The sequence below is a fragment of the Miscanthus floridulus genome, chromosome 13, assembly GCF_019320115.1.
Source record: "Miscanthus floridulus cultivar M001 chromosome 13, ASM1932011v1, whole genome shotgun sequence".
Classification (NCBI taxonomy): domain Eukaryota; kingdom Viridiplantae; phylum Streptophyta; class Magnoliopsida; order Poales; family Poaceae; genus Miscanthus; species Miscanthus floridulus.
In genome coordinates, this window is record NC_089592.1 from 72,337,490 (window position 1) to 72,356,097 (window position 18,608).

At 45.6% G+C, this 18,608-nt stretch overlaps 3 protein-coding genes across 7 annotated transcripts; 2 read left to right on the plus strand and 1 right to left on the minus strand.

Moving 5' to 3' along the window:
• Window positions 1-4,865: 4,865 nt before the first annotated feature.
• Window positions 4,866-13,036, minus strand: LOC136501063 (uncharacterized). Of its 5 annotated transcripts, none has more exons than XM_066496556.1 (11): window positions 12,934-13,036; window positions 12,273-12,520; window positions 11,850-11,901; window positions 8,071-8,197; window positions 6,961-7,633; window positions 6,663-6,878; window positions 6,375-6,572; window positions 6,112-6,285; window positions 5,654-6,031; window positions 5,432-5,567; window positions 4,866-5,060 (listed from the first exon to the last, which is right to left on the minus strand). In XM_066496556.1, exons 7-9 carry the CDS (start codon window positions 6,402-6,404, stop codon window positions 5,654-5,656), a joined length of 582 nt encoding a protein of 193 aa, XP_066352653.1. In that variant the 5' UTR covers window positions 6,405-6,572; window positions 6,663-6,878; window positions 6,961-7,633; window positions 8,071-8,197; window positions 11,850-11,901; window positions 12,273-12,520; window positions 12,934-13,036; the 3' UTR covers window positions 4,866-5,060; window positions 5,432-5,567. The 5 variants fall into 5 exon arrangements, with proteins under 5 accessions (XP_066352653.1, XP_066352649.1, XP_066352650.1 ...); XM_066496552.1 differs by having other exon boundaries at window positions 5,357-5,567; XM_066496553.1 differs by lacking the exon at window positions 12,934-13,036 and having other exon boundaries at window positions 5,357-5,567; window positions 11,850-11,896; window positions 12,273-12,387.
• On the plus strand, window positions 12,230-13,361 carry LOC136501062 (LOB domain-containing protein 29-like). Its single transcript, XM_066496550.1, has 2 exons — window positions 12,230-12,532; window positions 12,962-13,361. Exons 1-2 carry the CDS (start codon window positions 12,254-12,256, stop codon window positions 13,328-13,330), a joined length of 648 nt encoding a protein of 215 aa, XP_066352647.1. The 5' UTR covers window positions 12,230-12,253; the 3' UTR covers window positions 13,331-13,361.
• A 1,633-nt stretch (window positions 13,362-14,994) lies between these two features.
• On the plus strand, window positions 14,995-18,190 carry LOC136501064 (bet1-like SNARE 1-1). The gene is made up of 5 exons (XM_066496557.1): window positions 14,995-15,151; window positions 16,509-16,656; window positions 17,369-17,425; window positions 17,497-17,556; window positions 17,629-18,190. The coding sequence occupies exons 1-5, from the start codon at window positions 15,138-15,140 to the stop codon at window positions 17,716-17,718; spliced, it is 369 nt and encodes a 122-aa protein (XP_066352654.1). The 5' UTR covers window positions 14,995-15,137; the 3' UTR covers window positions 17,719-18,190.
• Window positions 18,191-18,608: the final 418 nt, after the last annotated feature.

Consider the following 18,608-nt stretch of genomic DNA (forward strand, 5'->3'; position numbering starts at 1 on the left):
ACACTTGTTTTCTGCAAGACGTGCCTCACAGGTACATACAGTGGAGCCCTGCATGCATACAAGCAAGGAGATGATCACAATCGCTTGTCTGCCAATCAAGCTTAATTAAACTACTAAACAGTAACTAGTCGTAAAAGCAAGCAATATTCAGTAGTTAAATAGATGCTTATGAGTCTCCACTTGAGTATGCGTCTATGCGACCACCTCCCCAACACTCCTCTGATAGAGGTATCAGATATGTCTGCCGGCCAATCATGCATACATGTGCAGATCAATTGGGGTTCTAATCTACTTACTGTCCACCATCTTGAATCTTGACCGATCCTATGCTATTAGTTTGGTGTATGCGTGCAGGTAACTCTAGCTTAATTTAATTTTTTATATGTATGTATCCACTGCTTACCCTAGTGCTAGCTAGTGCATCCTAATACTGACAAATTTGACCACCCAATCAGAGCCCCGTGCAATCAGCTGCAACTCACTGATGTTCACATTTTCACTACCCACCAGGCCAGGGTCTTACTTCTTCCGAAACACAAACCTGTTCCTCTCGGATCAAATGTGACATATCAGCCTAATCGCCCCCGTTGCCAGCTAACAGCCAACGAAACCAGGTAAATGAACACTCCACTAAAGCTATGGGGTTGAATTCCTTTTCTGTGTAACAAAAATGACGCATATCATGATACTAATAATACTTGTAAACGTACTAATGGCATGCACTCATAAAGCTGAACAATATTGCTCTAGGATGGTTCCATCTTTTAATCATCAACACCAACCACTTCAACTGGTTACACGTCCACAACAGAGTGTGCCCTTATCCCTCAGAAAACAGAGTGGTCCCTTCATCATACTCCGAAAATTAGAAAACAATGCTTCCATTACTAACTTACAATTGCACGTGGGTCTCTATTCACTAAAGATTTGGTATCTAACATGAGTTAGAGAATGCAAATTTTGCAGATAACTGCAGAATTCATGAAGACATGATTATTTCTCCATGCATCATTTCCCCCCTATAGGTGGTCTGATACTTTGCTTAACGATAGGCAACTAGGGCTGTGGTGATGTGCTACGATATCAAGACCCAAGACAACAGATCAGATTGGTGAGCCTTCATATTTTAGCTTGCTATATGACAATCCACTGGAGTAACAAATTACTGTTTCCATGATATGTTGCAATTATTTATTTGGTTCAATTTGCATGTTGTTCTTAATTTTTGGATCCTGAAGGTCTGGCACATACTGACGTACAGGATAATGAATATAAAACTTATAAACAAAAAGGAAGCAGAAAGCTTTACTTTAATCAAACCGAAAGAAAATTATGCTTATGCTTATGGACCCTGCAGGCCAATCCACAAACAAGTAGGTGTCTGATCAACCATCAACAAAAGATGCTGATTTATGAGGTGTACATTGAGCTTACGAATGATGCAGAAAGCAGTGAAATAGTAAGACCATTTCCATTATTGATAAAAAATCCAAAATTGAAAACATTTATCATACTCCCTTATAGGAAAAGAAAAGAAAATTTTGTTTATATTTATAGGTGATTGCCGACTAAAGATGCTCGACAGTCCACCGAGGGGCTACCCACGACGGTAGATTAATTCGTAGAGGTGCGCGTGATCAGAAATTAGATGGTAACAGAGACACAAGACACAAGATTTATACAGGTTTCGGCCGTCAAGATGACGTAAAACCCTACATCCTGTATTGATGAGAGAACCCTAGACAAAGCCCAGGATCTGTATCTGCATGCCAACTAGGGGACCTCTGCCTCTCCTTATATACTCTGGAGGGGTAGGGTTATAAGAAAAGTATCCTAGTTGGTTATATAGTAGGATTACAATATCTATAGTATCCGATCAGATCTTCTAGATGCCTTGCGGTGTACGCCGAGCAGTGCCGTGCGCCGCAAGTCTTGAATCTTGTGGGCTGGACCGTCCCTGACCGTGTGGCCCATATCCCTTGCCGTGGGTACCTGAGGTTATACCCCCACAGCTAGTCCTCGAGCGCCTTGTATCCTTTGAGCAGCGTCGTTTTGAACAAGTCCGAGCAGTTTGACGTGAAGCCGGTCATTTTAACTGGTGATCCGAGTGGTGGAAGTCGAAGCCGACCAGTTTAACTAGTGATCTGGGTGGTGAAAGTCGAAGCCGACTAGTTTAACTGATGACCTGGGCGGTGAAAGTCGATGCCGACCAGTTTAACTAGTGACCTGGGCGGTAAAAGTCGATGCCGGCCAATTTAACTGGTTAGGAGACCTCGGACTTAGCCAAGTAAGGATTGCCAAAAGGACGTAAAGGGCTCAAGATTAATTTTGAAAACTCTTCACCTCAGATGAAGTGTAGCCACTTAAACTCCGTTTGCGAGGTCGGATAATTATCATTCGTGCTTAGTCAATAAGGAGCGTAAATCAAGAAATAAGCACTACATTCACTGCCAGGTAAAGTGTAGCCACCTAGTCCTCGAGCCTGCTGGAAGATAAAGAATGAATCTTGTAGCAGGGTCAAAGAAAATAAGCCTAAAAGCTTGCTAACGTTATCTAACATGTGCGTATCAAGACCTCGGACGTACTGTCCAAGATCAGCACCCTAATCCGAACAGCATGGAGCAACTTGATAGCACACCGATGAGACATAGCAAGATCCAACCACCAAGGGAGTCTCCAGCTTAGCTGGCAACTCTTGCAAGAAGAATCCAAACGCTGAGAAGTCCCCAACTTAGCTGGTGATGCTTGCGCGAAGAACCCAAACGCTGATGAGTCCCCAACTTAGCTGGCGACGCTTGCACGAAGAATCCGAACGCCAAGGAGTCTCCAGTTTAGCTGGAAAGCTCCCAGCGTAGCTGACGATGAAGCTCAAGCGACGAGCAATCCGACCAGCTAGTCGGCGAAGAAGCAAGTACCGAGCTGTCCAACCAACTGGTCGACGACGAAGTGAGCGCTGAGTAGAAGTGAGCGGTGAACAGACCGACCAACTGGTTGGCAACGAAGTCCATGAACCTAGCGGTCCAACCAATTGATCGGTGGAGAAGTCCGACTGCCAGGTGATACAACCACCTAGACGATGATCCTTTTGTCCTTCCCGAGTGATCTAGTCCCCAAGCGTGAAAGATAAGCTCATTGATTGAATCAGGCCCCTGCAATACAAATATGTAGAACATGCAGTACATGATGTAAAAATAAAATATATAAACTCATGATGAAGGCAACAGAGTGGATAAACATTATGTTTGTTCGAAGTGTTCATATTGTAAATATGAGTAACTTCCTTCCAATTGGTTCCGTATCGCATCACCAGCCACGACTAGCTCAAACTCTATAGCGCTGAGTGGCCGGCACCCGTGTACGCGTAAGAGAGAGAGCATCACCAAGGAGCCGCTGTTGACTGTCCATAACATAGAGCGTAGCTCGTGCACGTGTAGGAGTGAAATCGAGGTTAGGGCTATTTCTGGGTGCCGCGAAATGTGGCTGGTAGGCGGGTCGAGTGGAGAATATCTTAAAGATAATTCGCATGAAGAACAAGTGGAGCATCTTAAGCATGGAGAATAAATGAAGCATATTAAACACGAAGATATTAAACGTGGAGAATGACCAGAGAAATAATAATTGGAGAAACATGACGAAAATTGTATTAAATGGAGATATATAAGAAGGGTACTTATCTTTAGTCAGAATGTCTAGTCGACGGCATATAGCATTATCTGGTCAGCGTGAAATTGCCCGGCCCTCGAGCTTTCCGGGCTGTCGTCATGGAGGCAGTCACGGTTGTCATAGCGTCGTTCTTTGTGGTGATCATCATTGCGGCGCGGTCAGAACGAGTAGTCCGAGTGGCGTCGCCCTTATGCCGCTGGGCAGCCTTAAGCGGATCAGATTTTGGGAGATCGTTGACGTAGGACTCGGGCGGCTTGCTTAGCGGCTCACTAGTGGCTCGACGTGGCTCGCTTGACGGCTTGGGCAGCTCTCTTGATGGCTTGGGCGGCTCACTTAGCGGCTCGCTAAGTAGCTCGCTTGTGGCTCGCTCGGTGGCCCGTGATCGGCGATGGTGTTGGAGCAGTAGGAGCCGCCTTTGTCGCTGCCGGAGTACTCGCCGCCATCGTTGGCTTGTGTGGTGATCTAGCTTGGACTTGTACGGATAGACATATAGCCCTGTCTTGATCGGAGTAGATGCCAGGACGTAGATAAGCAAGGGAATCGGTCTAACGGTGACATATACATGTATACGCACTCCATTGATGCATGGCCTTGTACACCACGTATATGCACTACAGGAGACGCGTCCTTTGCCGAGTGCAATTCCACTCGGCAAAGAAGGCTTTGCACTCGGCAAAGCCTTTGCCGAGTGCTGCACCCGGCAAAGAGCTGTTGACATATCCCTTCTCGGCAAAGGCTTCTTTGCCGAGTGTCGCATCTCGGGCACTCGGCAAAGGATTTACCGAGTGCCACAACGGCTCTCGGCAAAGAAAAGCCGCCGTGACTGCCAGGTCACGGTGACGGCCACTTTGCCGAGTGCCACGAGTCGGCACTCGGCAAAGAAATGTGTTTTTTATTTTTTTTAAAAACTTCTTTGCCGAGTGCCTGAATCTGGCGCTCAGCAAATCTTGTTTTCTTTTTTTTGCATTTTCTTTGCCGAGTGCCTTGACCATGGCACTCGGCAAAGCTGGGAAACTAGGTGTCCCAGATTTCCAGCTTTGCCGAGTGTCATGGTCATGACACTCGGCAAAGAAGTGAAAAAATTTAATTTTTTTGGTTTTTAGTCTTCCATCGTTGCAAACAAGATATACATCATATATATATAACACAACTATATATCACACAAATATATATATAATACAAATGTATATCACAATCCACCACAAACACAAACATAGCATACAAGTATCACAATCTCGACTCCCAAGTCCAAAGTCCAAACACACAAGCATAGTTCACAAGTGCATTATATCACAACGGCTGCCATTTGAAGCTCACGGCGACGGTCCGAGTTGGGATGGCCCAAAGTGCGATCCTAACGACCCTCCGAGGTGGTTCGACGCCGCCCCCGATTGATGCTGCACAAAATAGAAGAGATTGCACGTGAGCGACAAGAGAAGAGATAAATATGCAAGATAAATATCCGCCACTACCACCACCACCACATCACCGCCATCACCAACACTTCACCACCACCACATCACCACCATGACCACCACCACCATGAGCACCACAACACCGTGACCACCAACAACAACACCACACCACCACCACCACCATGACCACCACACCACCACCACCACCACCACCACTAGGTTTCTCTAGGTTTCACTAGGGTTCTCTAAGTTTCAGCATAGAAAGTAAAACTTCATACTTATACTCATCGGGGTAGAATCAAGACGTTGTGGAGGTGGATCTGGAGCAAGCAGCATCTGTGGGATCACCCAACCTTGTTCCTGGTCAATTTGCTGCATGAACTTGATCATCTCGGCCATCTGCCGTTGATCTTGCTCCCGCTGGGCCTCCAAAGTCTGTAGCCTCTACCACTCGTCCTCCCGCTCGGCCTGCAGTTCCTGCACCTGGGCCTGCAGCATTTGACCCCAATGTTTCAATAATGCATAGGTAAGGTATGCAAAAGTCAAAGAACAACGAATGAAACATGAATGCTTACCTAAAGTGCCAACACCACGGTCGACTGTTGGCGTATGGGCACGCTTGAGCTCATGCTCGTTGCTCGAAGCTGGTGGAGAGGGGTAGAGGCCGTGTCGAGGACGCCGTCGCCAATCCAGAACCGTCCATGCTTCTTGCCTTGTCCCACCCTCATCACGAGCTCAAGATCAAGGCGCTCCTCGGTTCTCGGATCGTAGCCCGGCCCATGGATTGACCTTGCCGCCTCCGTGTACGAAGAGAGGCGGGTGTGGATGCTGGAGTTGGTGTACGCCTCAAGCGGGGCATCTGGGTCGTACTCGATGTCGGCCGTCGCCTTGCCCATGTGAGCCAGAGCATATGCCTTGAGTTGACGAACTGGCTGGCCACCGTGTGCATCCGACTACGAGAAAGACAATAACATGTGGTTAGAAATGATGCGGAATTGAGCACGGCTAGATTAGAGCAATGGCGGAGACTTACATATGCCTTTGCATATTTGCTGAGGCTGCGGCTGCCCTGATGGTGAGGTACACCTGGCATCTGCAAACGCCTATCGCGGGCCTCCTCGTGCTTCTTCTGCCAGTCCCCGTCCAACCAGGTGTCCACAATATATTCCCAGCAATTGGGGTGGGTGACGCACCAGCTTGGAATCGCCTACAGGACATCAAGTAGACGACATATCAGAAGATCAAATTAGGCATACTTAATCTCAAAAGAAATAAATATTCATGTTTTGTATTTACCTGTATGTACTGCTCCCTTGTCAGCGTCATCCGTCTTGCCTCCTTTTTGTTGACACGCCTGAGTAGGAACTTGGCATTGTAGTCTATGTGGGCCTAGATGCGGGACTCGTAGTGCAAGTCCGTGACACGCTTTTTACAGGAAGCGTAAGCCACCTGATACGCACTTTCCTCCTGTCCCTCCTGGATTCTGAAGAAGTCCTGCATAAAGATACGAGGTATCCATTATTTTATTTCAAGAATGTCCAATGAATACGAGGAATTGAGGAATGTAGTGCAAGAAAGACTTACCCACAACTCCCTAATCACCCGATCTGCCTTGTTTCTACAGTAGATGCCATTATGATCTGGAGCATCCTGCACGAGGGCATAGTGGTCGAACGTCCAGGCCGGCTCCCAATCCTGATCTCCTTTCCTAACCAGGCCGGAAAGTGTTCCTTGCACAGAAGTCCCAGGATGCCATTCACATTGCATGCCGGGGCCGCCTGGTCCACAAGCACCCAGTTCCTGCACAAGTGGTCCACAATAGTTATTAGTTGTTATTATGATTTTTCAACATATCAAATGAAGAACATATGAAGTTACTTACTTATCGCCCTCGGGTGCAATCAGTGGGCGCCTCTCAACAGGTATCGGTCGCTTCGGGAGCTTTGTGGGACCTCACTGGTAGGGCTTCGATGTACCAGAGGAAGTGGAACCCCCTACCGTTGCCGCCTCCTCGTCCTCCGTCGCTGGAACCGCCTCCTCGTCCTCCGTCCGTGGACCCCCGTCCCCGTCCACCGTGTGCTGAAGGTCGTCGTCGTGCACAGAGTCGCGTGAGGAGCTACGCCTGTGGTCAGTCAACGGCTCCCGCCTGGGCCTGCCTCTCAGCCTCTCTGACGCCTCCGCCATGTCCCTCTGATTGGCGTAAACCGAGGGGCAGCTCCTCCTAGTGGGCCCCATCACCTGCAATTCAAAAGAGTAAACTAGTAAGTACAGATAAACGAGACGTACTTAGTAAGAGATGCAAAATAAAGAAAATCTAATTACAAAATAACAGGGACAGAATGTGTCTCTCGCTTGCAAAGATGTTCCCTCATGATCTTTCTTGTTTTTCTTTTCATGTTTCCGCATTCGCTACAGGGACAGAATGTGTCTCTCGCTCCATTAGCTGCCTTGCCAAATGCTTGGTTCAAGAAACCCTCGGTCTTGTCCATCCATTCAGGGGTGATTTCAGCCTGACTTGGGCGGCCCGTGTACATCCACTCACGGTTATCCATCATCTAGCATATACATGAGCGAGTAATTAACCACCAATTGCATCTGAACGGCGTGCCTACTATCTAATGGGTGAGGATATGTCCTAATCCCACCCGCGGATGCGTAGATGAGGTTAGTTTACATGCTCTACTCCGATTCAAGACAGAATTTCGGCAGCACCTCCCCATTGTTCTCTCAATACACGTCCTAGAAGGGAGAGTGTGTATCCGGAGAACAACAGGGAGGTGGTGCTGAAACTCTGTCTTGGATCGAAGCAGAACATGAAAACTACCCCATCTACGCATCCGCGGGCTGTCCAAAAAAGTGGACAATCTGAAATAGATACGGTCTTAGATATGCGAAGATCCGCATACCTCCAACCGTATCTGTTTCGAACGAGAGACGCCTAACTGGGTTACACCGATCTACGACAACCATAAGGAAGAGAGGTTATTTATACCTAGGGTGGCGGTGGAGTCAGGCTAGCGGGGCAGTGGCGAGGTGACGCTGTGCAGGCAGAACCACAGCACCGACAAAGATGATCGGGGTCGCCTACGTACTACGGGTCCCCTCCGACGGGTCCTGCTCTGCAAAAGAAGAATTATAATACTATAAGTTAAAAATTTCGGCAAAACCTCCCCTGTACGGAGAGGTTTCCAAAACCTGCAAGAAAAAAGCCGGCACGATGGCCGACAGCATATATACGGCACGAAGGCCCACACATCCACGTACGGCACGAAGGCCCACACATCCACATACGGCACGAAGGCCGTCAATGACATACAAGGCACGAAGGCCGACAACCGGGAGGCTTTATACCTTGGGTGGCGGTGGAGTCGGGCGACGCGGTGCCGGGGTCACCTTCGTCTCCAGCGAGGGGCGGGGACGACGACGGGGACGGACGACGAGGGGCGTGGCCGGCGGCCGAGGCTCCTCCTCCTCCCTTCTCCTTCCTCCTCCCTTCTTCCTTCTCCCTTCTCCTTCCCCTCCCTTCTCCTTCTTCCTTCTCCCTTCTCTCCTCCACCTCCCTTCTCTCCTCTACTGCCCTGCTCCTCTCCTCCAATCCGGCGGTTCAGGGGGCAGGGCACCAGTTCGGCGGCGGGGATGGCCGCGGCGGAGCGGTCGGGCGGCGGCGGGGCGGGGCCGGCTGCGGCGCGCGGCTGGGAGAGTGGGAGTTAAGTGGGGCGGTTCTTTGCCGAGTGCCGAGATGCGGGCACTCGGCAAAGAAATTTAGGGTTACTTTTAATCCAAAAGAATAAAAAAATCTGAGCTGTCTTTGCCGAGTGCTGCAAGCCTAGCACTCGGCAAAGAGGTTCCTTTCTTTGCCGAGTGCCAGTTCCAACACTGGGCAAAGTATTTTTTTTAATTTTTGTTTACAAATTTTTTCTGTGGCATTTATACAGTACCTTGAAGCACATGTTCCAATTTGGAACTTTTCTATGACTTTTTGGTATATTTTTTTAATTTTTTATGTTCACTTGAATTTTTCTCGAAAAAGTAAATTTGAACTGCAGGTGCATGAAATATTGGAATTTAGCGATTCAAAAAATGGTATTCATGTTTTTGAGTGTATTTTGAGGCCGTGTGCAGGAACATTCGTGAAATTTCGAACATCTGTTTCGCGAAACATGACCACCAACTTGTTAGAAAAGTGTTTTTTAATTATATAAAATGCATCGTAAACATTTGTTTCACAAAACATGACCAACTTGTTAGACATGTGTGGACATCTGTTTCACGAAACATGACCACCAACTTGTTAGACTTGTTAGACATGTGTGGAGGTGTTAGAAAAGTTGTTTACGATGCATTTTATATAATTAAAAAACACTTTTCTAACAAGTTGGTGGTCATATTTCGTGAAACAGATGTTCGAAATTTTACGAATGTCCCTGCACACGGCCTCAAAATACACTCAAAAACATGAATACCATTTTTTGAATCGCTAAATTCTAATATTTCATGCACCTGCAGTTCAAATTTACTTTTTCAAGAAAAATTCAAGTAAACATAAAAAATTTAAAAAAATATATACCAAAAAGTCATAGAAAGTTCCAAATTGGAACATGTGCTTCAAGGTACTGTATAAATCCCACAGAAAAAATTTGAAAACAAAAATTAAAAAAAAATACTTTGCCGAGTGTCGGAACTGGCACTCGGCAAAGGAACCTCTTTGCCGAGTGCCAGACTTGCAGCACTCGGCAAAGACAGAACATTTGCCGAGTGCTAACGGCCAGCACTCGGCAAAGGATGACGGAGGGGCCACCGGCGTCGGCTAAGGTATTTTGCCGAGAGTTCTTCTTTGCCGAGTGTCTGACACTCGACAAAGAGGACGTTTGCCGAGTGTTTGGCACAAGGCAAAGACGGCCTTTGCCGAGGGCCGGCTTTGCCGAGTGCATACTCGGCAAACTGTCTCTTTGCCGGGTGCCCGTGTTTCGACACTCAGCAAAGCTCCGAGCACTCGGTAAAGAGCGCGTCTCCCGTAGTGATGCTTCCTTGCTTGCATGGCTCTGTAAGATAGTACGGTGGTTCCTTATTTGCTTGCATGCCTGTGAATCATAAGCCCGATCGTGGTTCGTGTCGTAGACAGGCTAAGCATCACGATAGGATCAGATCCAATCAGCAAGGGTCGGGGTGCTTCGTACGCCGCTGCTGACGGACCACGCGTACGCCGTGATTTGTCTTGGATTAGGAGAGTCCGAGTCGGTCGGAGCAGATTGCCCTCGTGTCGAAGTCGGGCTTGATCTGGACGCTTTGCTTGTCGACGATGCTGCCGACGATTCGACGAGTGCTTCACGAGCGAGACGAGGTGGTAGCACATGGGCCTGGTGTTTTGCAGGTTGAAGCGCGCAAGGAGCCGAATCGCGGCAAATGACGACGATGGAGAAATTCCCGTACCAAATTGAAGGTCGATCCCGCCGAGAACGTTATGTTGATCTGAGGTCCATCTGGTTCATCAGGGGATCAGCATGCACATCTCTACCTGGCACGCCAACTGTCTACTAAAGATGCCCGGCAGTCCACCGAGGGGGTTACCCACGATGGTAGATTGATTGGTAGAGGTGCGCGTGATCGGGAACTAAATGCGGTAATAGAGACACAAGACAAGATTTATACAGGTTCAGGTCGTCAAGATGAGTAAAACTCTACATTCTGTGCTGGTTTGTATTGATGAGATGACTCTAGGCGAAGCCCACGATCTGTATCTCCATGCTGACTAGGTGACCCCTGCCCCTCTTTATATACTCTGGAGGGGTAGGGTTACGAGAAAAGTATCTTAGTTGGTTATATGGTAGGATTACAATATCTATAGTATCCGATCAGATCTTCTAGATGCCTTGCGGTGTACGCGAGCAGTGCCTGTGCGCCGCAAGTCTTGAATCTTGTGGGCTAGACCGTCCCTGACCGTGCGGCCTATGTCCCTTGCTGTGGGTACCGGGGCTATACCCCCAGTGATGCTATAGGCTAGTCAACATAAATGAAAATACATAGGTGACTAAAATAACCAGTAAAGTAAAAACAACAAAAGGACCAGCTTTCTCATCAGAATTTAATCAATTGGAACCAGCTAAGAGGAAAGTTTAGATTGGGAAAAGGCATCATTAATTATGCTCCGTTTGGTCTACAGCACAATTTAGTTGGGAAGAGGAGAATGATAGTAAAGGCTAAGTACATGCCACTGGCGTGGCAGGTAGTGACAACTGATCATTTCATTTCCTTTATATACTTTCATTAGTCTGGAAAGTGGCACACTTGGTGTGGGCAAGCTTTATCATTATTTCTGCAAATTGACAAGCAGAAGCACCACAATTTACATAATGAGCAGTGTGGCCTCCATGAGATTCTAACTAAACAAACTAACTACTGTTAGTACTACGACAGCACCCAAAAATGCGACATTGAATAAAGCTAATATTTGTGGTGGTCTAGGCAGCCTAGTAGGGTAGAATAAATATCATCAGAGGTCCACCTGTTTAGCCATATAGGTGGGTGGTACACAAACTTGATGGAAAGTGATTATCTAATTCTAATCTAATCATGTGATAATCTCAGAAACAAAATGCAAAGCTTCTAAACATGTACTTAGAGATGACAATAACATAGAAAATAAATAAATTTTGTTCAATTTTTTTTGATATTTCTGTCCTTACTGAACTAGCAAAAGGAGGTAAGATTAACACATAACTTGCATATGAGTAAAGTTTATCAGAAAATGGGCGTTTAGGGAGATGGCTTAACCTCTCTCCTTGTATTTTTTTCCCTCCTCTTGATGAAATGGCAACGAGCTGTCCTGCGCAGTCCGGGAAAAGGATGTAAAGTTTATCAACTAATAAACAATCAACAACAAAATTATAAATAATTTGGAGTGTTACATCATTTGTCATTTAACCACTTTGGAAGGAATCTGAAGCAGAATACAGAGTTAAATGAACATGAAAGGAGTGGAACAACCATGATTAAAATAATAATTGAACTTGTAGTCCACTAGGGAGACCAAGATGGATTAATTATTCAATATACTAAGTTACTCACAGCATTAGCTAGTGTCTATAAATAGCAGAGAATGATGACCCCATGATTCATAGCATTCACATCAAGGAGTAAGAATAAGACTAAGAACAGCATCAACAAGAAGATCCAAGATGACAGGCCTTGGCTCACCATGTGGTGCGTGCAAGTTCCTACGCAGGAAGTGTGTGAAGGGGTGTGTCTTCACTCCATACTTCTGTCATGAGCAAGGGGCTGCACACTTTGCTGCTATCCATAAGGTCTTTGGGGCTAGCAATGCCTCAAAGCTCCTAATGCATCTCCCAATAAGTGACCGCTGCGAGGCTGCAGTCACTATGTCATATGAGGCGCAGGCTAGGCTTCAGGATCCCATATATGGCTGTGTTGCTCACATCTTTTCTCTGCAACAACAGGTAAGCAGATTCTACATTAGCACTCATTTCCAAAAATAAAGTTATGCATAAATGAGGTGTTTGGTTCACATTCAATATACAAAGGGGAAATGTCACTCGAGCAGTCGAGCTGCAGCCTCGCAGAAATGTGATAGTTTGGCAAATGTTGAAAACTATAAGCCTCATCTGAAATAACACTCACAACAAACTTAACTATAGCATGAAAAAGTTTTGGATTATCATATAATTTCATAAATGCAGCTAACCATTATGTGTGATGATATAATAGACATATCTTCCTATCTTATGAGACTGCTGCTTCTTTACTTTTTTTTTATAATGCATAAATTTATAGTATTCTTGGTTATTTAAAAAGCTCTCTCTATCATAATAATTCACACTGCAAGGAAATCAACACTTACAAAGTGTATTACTTGTGACATTTCATAGGTGGTCAGTCTGCAAGCAGAACTAGAGTCTTTCAAAGCTCTAGCAACACAAGGATATGGAGATGGATCCTTGGCACCAAACCCTCAGAAAGAAAACTGTGAAAGATTAGCACCTTACATTCAAGACGGGCAGCTCTTTTTCCACCCAACAACGGCAAACAATTCTTCAGTAAAGAGTGAGAGGCAGTTATACTTTGCAAATGACTACTTCACATCAACATCAACTCAACATTCTGAAGGTTATGAGCCAGATTTATGCATGCCTGACTACTACAACAACAGCAATCCTTCTTGCACCACGCAAGGGAGTGGGTATCATGATATGGATGACCTTCAGTCAGTAGCCTTTGCCTATCTGCACGAAGCATGACAAAATGAGGCATTTGATAGTTATTGTACAAGTTTGAACAGTTTTGGTAACAATATCTTACAGATGTCAATCAAGTTTTCTAGCATGGGCATTGAGTTACTGAAGAAGCTGTGTGATGATGAACTCATAACTAAAACATCAAGCTGCACTTTTGTAGTTTAGCAATCCTAGTTTCTGCGTGCTGAAGTCCTGCAGAAGTGAAATTGCTTTTCAGTTAGAAACACATCATTTGGTGCAGCTAAATAGAACATTGAAGATAAATAGACGGTAACGGTACTGCATTTCAGTTTGTTATGTGGAAACCAGATGGTTCTTGAGTGTATAATTGTAATTTTAGTGCTTGTACTGAACATCTGTTGGACTCTGTAAGCAAGTATCTTTAGCTATTGCTTATCCCTCTTTTTTTCCAAAAAAGATAACGATGGTGCTAATAAAGTATGGTTACATGGACTGAAAAATCAAGAACATTATGTGAGCCTGAAGAAAGGGGGACTGAAGGCGGACTCAAGTTTTTTTTTTCAGAACAAAGTCTCTTCAAGTGAAAGTTATAAAACCTTGTAAGCTAGTGGTAATAGGATCAGTTGAAATTCGTGCTTACATTACATGTCAACGTCATTTCATATTTAGTGTTACCTGCAGCAACAACCCATAATGTATTTAGTCTGGTGTTTTCGCAGGCTCTTTTGTATTTAGACCTTCTATCAGAGCAAGCCATTTATATCACCCAGGATAGGCTTTTTTTATTGTTGGCATGCCTTTATTGTTTATGTTATGCAAAAGTCACCCAAGTAAGTTACAGATTTTGAGAAGAAAACTAAAGAAACAATAGAAGACAGGTCTTTTTGGTTCTCTTTTTTTTTTAGATGAAAGGTCTTTTTGGTTCTCTTTAGAGAATGGGAGAGAGAGAAAGGGGGGCCCAGGTATATAGTAACCATAACAGTGCGCAAAACACCTGGGAATCTCGTTTCACAGCAGGTCCTATGTTGAACAGCGCATAAGCTGCTTCTCCACGCTAAGCAGGGTCGAGCAGAATAATACGCAGTAGTTTAAAAGGCGGTTAGGCGTCCAGGCGAGTGCTTGGTACGCCTGGACGCCTAGGCCACAAGGCGCCACTGTTTCCCAGGCGAGCTGGGTACGCCTGCCTAGGCATCGCCAAGGCGACACCTTGAAAACTATGGCAATGACAGACATACCTAGTTGTCAGACACCGACGTTCATAGGATGTCGGTGTGGCATACGGGTCTGATGAAGCATATCGTCGAGCAGGTGTTGGGCGTGGCCGGTGTAAAACTAGCGCCGACGCAGCAAATGCAATGCAGCATCGTTGGATAGCAATGTCGCCGTGCGAGTGAGGTCGCGCGTTACCTGGTGTAGAGGAAGTCTCGTTTCGGCGTCGGGGCTGGAGACTGCGTTTCTTGGACGCGGGAGGGCTCTCCCCTCCCCGGCGGCGTCCATCGCCGGAAGGCGGAGGCGGAGCGATTCGCCGCGCAGAACAAATGGAACTTCTTCTTCTCCAATTGATTGAAATGGGCCGCAATGTAACCGACACGCGATGGGCCCAGCTCTCGTAGCAGTAGTGTGCATGCCACCCAACCCGAAAAACAAAGCAGGCCCGCCCTCCCGCCCAATATCGGCTGCGATTTGGGCCCAGTCACTCCGGCCCCTATTGCGTCGTCTTGCTCCGGAAGGACGGAGGAGGCGCACCAAGCTTTCATCAGATCTCGCCGCCCACCCGCACCGGCAGGCAGGCTCCATCGGCTTCTTCGCGCACTCGTGAGAACTCTTCCGCGAGTGGAGGTCGCGTCCGATGAACTCGAGGAGGTCAGGATCTTTAATAGCCCAAACCTAGCTAGCAATCCCCAGGCCATGATCTATCTATCTCGACTATTAGTGGGTAGCTCGAACCATTCCGCGTTTTTTTTACAGGTTCATTCATGCGCTTGCTTGATGTCATAACGTGAGCTTGCGTGTTTAGGAATGTGGCGTTTTTGAGACGAAGGACTGTGGTATTGGTGCCGAACAACTCTGCCCATGCAAATCTGTATACTTGATGCCGTTCGTTGCGCCATCTTTGGATCCTATTACCCATACCTTACCTGCTGAGTACTATCTGCTGCGCCCCACTTGTCCGTTTGTGCCTGGGGAAGGAAATCCCATTGTTCTTGTGACGCCTCAGCTAATTTCCCAGTACTAGTGCTTGGTGTTGCCGAATTATGAATTTAATGCCATTTACCCCTCTGGATGCCCAACTTTAGCAGCGAGTTCTTTCGAATCAGTAGATTGCCACATCTATGGCTCCTTTGTCCATCATGCATGATCCTTTCCCCAGGCAGCCAGACAACCAGTTTAGTCGTATCTCAATTTGATTGAACTTATTCAAAGCTAAATGCTGGGTTTTTGTTTTCTGCTCCTAGCACCTAGCAGAACATGGCAATAGTGTAGGATACGATAATCTTCCAATTCATCGCCTTACTAAGTTAAGCTTGTCTGTTCCTGCCTTCCTGGTGTCTCATTTTACTTGCAAATGGATGGTTACATTCAGTTGTGGCAATGTTTGTAAACGTTGTTTTCATTAGTTTCTCATGATTTTCCCAACACTAGTCATTTCGCATGGCAGCAGCGATACTAACTAATTGCACAGGCATACTCATTCAGACTGCCACTGTCCCTGGTCTTGGCGTACTGGTAGTTTAACTTACCTACTGAAATTGCTCGTTCCTTCCGTTTAATTGGTGAATTGCAGTCTAATCGTAATTCAAGAAAATCAACAGAGCAGCAACTAGCAAGTGCTTGCATACAGCCTTCCTTTTTCCTCATCAGATTGTAGCTCATCCTTATTTTCCAATTTACCATTCTTTCCTCTTAATTTCATTTATAGGCTTTGTGGTAATGGCTTCGTACAAAGTTACCTTTTATCCATTAACGATCTAAGGAAAAGGTGTGGTTACATGCCATCTACATGAAATTTGACAAGATCCATAAGATATGAGACTAGGCATCTATAAAGTGCCGTATTTTATACAAAAGTGAGAAAAGAATAGACAGATACCATGAAAAATGACTATTTTGTCCTATATTCTTTATGCAGTCATTGGAAGTACAGACAACCAGTAGATAATTCCACTACTTTGGTTAGCAAACCGTAATGATTCCATTTATCCATTTTTGTTCTTTGCAGGGACTTCCGCAGCCATAGAGCTGCTTTATTTGATGGCATTGAAGAAGGTGGGGTGAGAGCTCCTGCTTATTCTTCTCGTGAAATTCATGAGCATGAGAATGATCAAGCTCTGGACAGTTTGCATGATAGGGTCAGCGTTCTCAAAAGAGTACGTATGCTGTACTTTCCTATCTTTGCAAACCATTTCAACATTTTGTTGGGTTCAGTGGACCTGGCAGAACCTTAATATCCTACTAAAAACAGGAAAGCAAAGTGCCACAGTGTTGAGTATGGTAATAATTGGAAATATTTGAAACAGCTTTCTTTAATGTTGATAATAAATAAACTTATGCTACATCCTCCAAAAGTAAAGATGAGATTATTTGTCAATTTGATAGACAGATGTTGGACAGAATTAGCAATTCCTGACAAATTACTAATTTGTGTACAAAGATCTTTAAGATGACTATAAAGCAATGGTTTCGCAATTGGAATTTTCATATAATTCATATAGGTATGCTAGTACTGGTACAGGTTTCTGATCAACCAGCTGGTATGACATGGTTACATATACCATTTTGCAGTTTTTCTGCCATAGGGATCGACTTAAGATTACTTTCCATCTCGTGTTTCATGCATACAATCAGTAAATTGAATAAGTAAAATTAAAATGCCATTTTCCCATCTGGGTGTTATAGTGTTTGCAGAGCACATTAAATTGCAACAGTAAAATTCAACATTTCCATCTGGGATTTACGCATACAGTGATACAGGTCATCATGTTTAAATTTTGCGTGTTCTACTCTGTTTCACCCATTTTATTGATGCCATTTTGAGTTTTGGGTATATTGTAACTGCGCTAAATTCTGTTGTATGTTCAGTTGACTGGCGATATACATGAAGAAGTGGAGAATCATAACCGGATGCTGGACAGAATGGTACTGGTTTCCTTCCTGCAACACATTATGTTGTTGTCAATGAAACCCTGATACATTAATTTCCGGTTCAGGGTAATGATATGGATGCTTCGAGAGGATTTCTTTCCGGGACAGTGGACAAGTTCAAGATGGTGAGCATTTCCGCATCTGTAGATCAGTTGCTCCCTCCAGTACCCTATTTTTTTCTCACTATAACTTGACAGGTTTTCGAGACAAAATCAAGCCGCAGGATGGCAACCATGGTGGCATCCTTCATTGCTGCCTTCTTGCTCATATACTACCTTACCAAGTAGCAGCATGGCTGTTCTGGCTTTAAGGTTGCAGCCCCTGTGTGTCGCTGCGTGTGATGATGTATATTGCCTGATTGTATGGTCCCATTTTTCCACACTTGATGACCAGAGCGTTGGTTCTCATAAGAAAGGGAGCATTGGTGGAATTGGGAGTTGTGAGATGATGTGTGCTGCTGCGATCTGATCTCTCACATGGTGTTTTTCAGATACAATACATGGGTGTACATCGCTGAAGCCGCCTGGGGCTGGTGAATGTTGCGTAACTTTGTGAAACGCAAAAGATATGCGATGACTTACCATCGTTGTTGCCGCATTTGTACCAATGTCTTTTTGTTTTTCGTTTCATGTAATCATTTGTGCTCTTGCTGGGAATTCGGGTATCTGGCATCGGATTTTTCTGCCGGAGATGCAGCCTGTCGAAGGACTGTGTAGAAGGTGCAAGTGGGGCTGGGACTGGGAGGAGGGGTGCGGAAATCCCAAATTTGACTTTGTCGTGGTGAGTGAATCGAACCTGAACCTGAACCTGAACCTGAACCTGATTTTTTCTAGTGCATTCCTCTGACGCAACCAGCATTTTGATGGCGATGCCGTGTTGTTTACTTGTTTTGCCTAGGAGCATTTTGCCTTCCCCTTCACTGTGATTGCGACTAGAGGTACTGTAACCTGCGCCTAACCAGACGACTCCAGGCTGCAGGAGATGCAAGTTTTACTGTGTGTTAGGCTCCAACCCTACCCTGACCAAACCTTAACATGACTGATGACAGTTCTCAAAACTAAAGACTGCTGGGAAAGGGTTAAATTAGCTTTGATGATGCAAAGCTTATCTGATGTAGCAACTCTTTTCCACATTGCATGCCCGGGGAAGGAAGGGATGGTAATTTTTACTACTTGTG

Coding starts and splice junctions, on each gene's coding strand:
- LOC136501063 (XM_066496556.1), bottom strand. CDS start 6,404: ATGACGCTGACAAGGGAGCAGTACATACAG. Junction 6,286..6,374: donor CAAGGGAGCAGTACATACAG/GTAAATACAAAA, acceptor GATGTCCTGTAG/GCGATTCCAAGCTGGTGCGT. Junction 6,032..6,111: donor GCAAATATGCAAAGGCATAT/GTAAGTCTCCGC, acceptor TCTTTCTCGTAG/TCGGATGCACACGGTGGCCA.
- LOC136501062 (XM_066496550.1), top strand. CDS start 12,254: ATGACAGGCCTTGGCTCACCATGTGGTGCGTGCAAGTTCCTACGCAGG. Junction 12,533..12,961: donor TCTTTTCTCTGCAACAACAG/GTAAGCAGATTC, acceptor GACATTTCATAG/GTGGTCAGTCTGCAAGCAGA.
- LOC136501064 (XM_066496557.1), top strand. Junction 16,657..17,368: donor GGGTCAGCGTTCTCAAAAGA/GTACGTATGCTG, acceptor TTGTATGTTCAG/TTGACTGGCGATATACATGA. Junction 17,426..17,496: donor ACCGGATGCTGGACAGAATG/GTACTGGTTTCC, acceptor TTTCCGGTTCAG/GGTAATGATATGGATGCTTC.